The 2,928-nt window shown below is 60.6% G+C and overlaps 1 protein-coding gene across 1 annotated transcript; it reads right to left on the bottom strand.

The window, feature by feature from the left end:
- Positions 1 to 1,245: 1,245 nt before the first annotated feature.
- On the bottom strand, positions 1,246 to 2,914 carry LOC113941951 (maestro heat-like repeat family member 5). The gene is made up of 5 exons (XM_027633084.1): positions 2,771 to 2,914; positions 2,211 to 2,312; positions 1,842 to 1,944; positions 1,482 to 1,541; positions 1,246 to 1,394 (listed from the first exon to the last, which is right to left on the bottom strand). The coding sequence occupies exons 1-5, from the start codon at positions 2,912 to 2,914 to the stop codon at positions 1,246 to 1,248; spliced, it is 558 nt and encodes a 185-aa protein (XP_027488885.1).
- Between the last annotated feature and the right edge of the window lie 14 nt (positions 2,915 to 2,928).

Genomic DNA, 2,928 nt, shown 5'->3' on the forward strand with positions numbered 1-2,928 from the left:
TGCCTCCCAGCCCACGCCAAGCCATCACCTCACCCACAGCCCCAGAGTCCTGGATGCCACCATGGCTGTCCCTGACACCACCCTGCTCACCAGCTCAGGTGTCTCACACAGCACCTGGGAGCCTAGGAATGTTGGAAGCTCTTCATGGGTGTGGACATCAGTGCCTGAAGAGCTTCTGGTCTGAATCGAGGGCTTGCTGTTGGTCCTAAAGCCGCCAGGATGCAGATGGTCTGTTCTTCCAGGCAAGAGACGACTTCACTGCTGTCTGCCTTCAAGGGCTGATGGGCTGTGGGAAAAAAAACAGAGCGAAGATGAAACTCCAGACATCCCTCCAGCCCATGTTCCCCACTCACCACTGCAGATCTCATCCAGTTGCTCTTTGCTTCGGTTCCTCAGGTGCCCATTTTCCAGCTCCAGGGAGACAGGGTCAGTCAAACCACGACAACTTGGCAGAGACGTCTTCAACTGCTTCTGCTTCCTCAGCACTGCTGAGCCCAGGTGGTCTCTGAAGAGGCAGATGGAAAAATTCTGCATGTCTCTGCTCTCCTGGGAGGAAGGAGGAAAGGTGAGCTTTGGAAACAGTGGCCCCCTGCCCACAATGAAAGGGAGTGGGGATGGTGGCTGAGGGAGATGCCCTGGGCTCAGATTCCAGAGCAGGGACAAGTTGCACTGGGCTGCAAGGCCCAGAAGCCACTAGAGCCCAGGGGAGCAGAGCCTGCTGGCAGAGCTGCTGACAGGGCTGGGCTGCGGGGCAGCTCTCACTGCCCAGTGCCCATCTCAGGGCTCACGCTCCCACATCAACCTTACCATGTCAAAGAAGCGTGAGAGGTTCTCCATCAGATCCTCAGTGGCTGGGCTGGCCTTTGTCTTCTTCAGGTTTGGACACATCAGGTTTTTAGGGACCATCACAACCTCTGTCCAGGAGTCTTCACTGCCAACCCACAGGAGCTCCATCATGTGTGGCACCAGGAGCTCAAATTTTCCTGCCTGTATGAAACACGGTATTTCTTTTCTGTGATAAGATCTATGCCTGGAAACCTCCCCAGGCAGCCACCAGGTCACAACATGGCATCAAGGCAGTTGGCAGCAGTCCCCCCAACACCTGCCTCCCAGCCCACGCCAAGCCATCACCTCACCCACAGCCCCAGAGCCCTGGATGACACCATGGCTGTCCCTGACGCCACCCTGCTCACCAGCTCAGATGTCTCACACAGCGCCTGGGAGGTTGGGAATGTTGGAAGGTCCTCATGGGTGTGGACGTCGGCGCCAGAAGAGCAGTGCTTCTGGCCTGAATCGAGGGCTTGGTGTTGGTCCTAAAGCCTCCAGGATGCTGATGGTCTGTTCTGCCAGGGAAGAGATGACTACGTTGCTGTCTGTCTTCAAGGGCTGAAGGGCTGTGAGCAAAAGAAATGGAGCCGAGATGAAGCCCTGTGTCTGCAGAGACCCCCAGACGTCCCCTCCAGCCAATGTTCCCCACTCACCACTGCAGATCTCATCCAGCTGCTCTTTGCTTCGGTTCCTCAGGTGCCGCGTGGCCACCCCTAGGCACAAAGCTCCGTCAGCCCCTGCTCCCCAGCGGGCTCCCAGCAGTATGGCCCCTGACCCTGCCCTCCTCCCCCTCAGCAGGGATGAGCCCAGGAAGCACCAGGAGCTCAGGGGGGTGGAACTCAGCCCAGTGCCCACCAAGCCCAGCCACGTGGGCAGGGGTGGAAGAGGGAGGCCCAGGCCCAGCCTGCGGCAGCTGAGGCTCGCACAGCCCCAGGACTGGGCCTTCCTGTGGCTGCAGGAGCAGGGAGTGGGGCCAGCTTGCCCAAAGAGGGACCCCGGGGGCTGGGGCTCACCGATGAACCTGATGGCCGCCTCTCGCACACTGGGCTCAGGGTCCTTGAGGTAGCTCAGGCCCTGACGCAGGTACTCTTCAGCCCTGCTCCTGTCCTTCCCCAGCTGGAGAGAGCACAAGGACACAGGTATGGCACAGAGCCCCCCCGCTGGCTGCAGCAGTCCCTCCTGCCAGCACTCAGTGTTGCCCAGAGCCCTCTGTCCCGCTGGCTGCAGGGAAGGGAGAGGGGCCTGCAGAGGAGCCCTTGGGGCTCTGTTCTTGGAGGGCACACACTGGGCTGCAGCTCCAGCCTCTGGGCTCTGGGCCCACACCGCAGGCTCTGCCTGCGGGGCAAACCTCACCCAGCCTGCACCCTGGCACTTGGCCTTACCAAGCACTCGCCAATCCTCCACATCTGCTGCTTCTTCACCAGCTCTTTCAGCTCCCTCCACTTGAGCAGCTTTGCTGCAGCAAGGAGCGCTTCCTGGGCAGCCTGCATGGAAGGAGAAGGGGTGAGGTAGCAGCATGGCTGGCAAAGGAGAGCTCTTGGCTCTGTTGTTGGGGAGATTCTGCCCTCAGGAAGTTGGGACATGCCCTCACCAAAGTGTCTAGGGGACGTGTGAGGACAGCCCCGCAGGACAGGGCCTGAGGCTGGAAGCCCTGGCCTTGGACACATGCCAGGGACAGCAGAGAAGCCTGTGGGGATGTGCCTGTTCAGGCTTTGGTGGCCACAGGCTGCTGACGAGCCCTACTGGAGCCCTAGGGCAGCTGTTGGAAATGGCCCTGCCAGCTTCTCCATCCCTGCTGGCGCTGGCTCTGCAGGGACCTTTCCCACGCCTTGCGCTGGGCCACGGCTGCCCACTGCCAGCAGCCCTTGCCCTGCTGCCTGGGCCCCACAGGGCAGGCCAGCCCACCTCTCTCTGTGCCAGTGCTCAGCCTTCCAATGTGTACCTTGGCCACGCTCGGGGACTGGTCACTTGTGCGAATGAGCAGCGGGACCAGTGCACTCCACAGAGACCTCTTCAATTGCTTGTTGTTCCTCAGCACTGCTGAGCCCAGGTGGTCTCTGAAGAGGCAGATAAAGGCCTCTCGCATGTTGCTGCTCTCCT

The sequence above is a fragment of the Corapipo altera genome, unplaced genomic scaffold (assembly GCF_003945725.1).
Source record: "Corapipo altera isolate COAL_440 unplaced genomic scaffold, ASM394572v1 56472, whole genome shotgun sequence".
Lineage (NCBI taxonomy): Eukaryota > Metazoa > Chordata > Aves > Passeriformes > Pipridae > Corapipo > Corapipo altera.

Coding starts and splice junctions, on each gene's coding strand:
- LOC113941951 (XM_027633084.1), bottom strand. CDS start 2,914: ATGCGAGAGGCCTTTATCTGCCTCTTCAGAGACCACCTGGGCTCAGCA. Junction 1,945..2,210: donor GGAGGATTGGCGAGTGCTTG/GTAAGGCCAAGT, acceptor TGCTCTCTCCAG/CTGGGGAAGGACAGGAGCAG. Junction 1,395..1,481: donor GCTGGATGAGATCTGCAGTG/GTGAGTGGGGAA, acceptor TTTTGCTCACAG/CCCTTCAGCCCTTGAAGACA.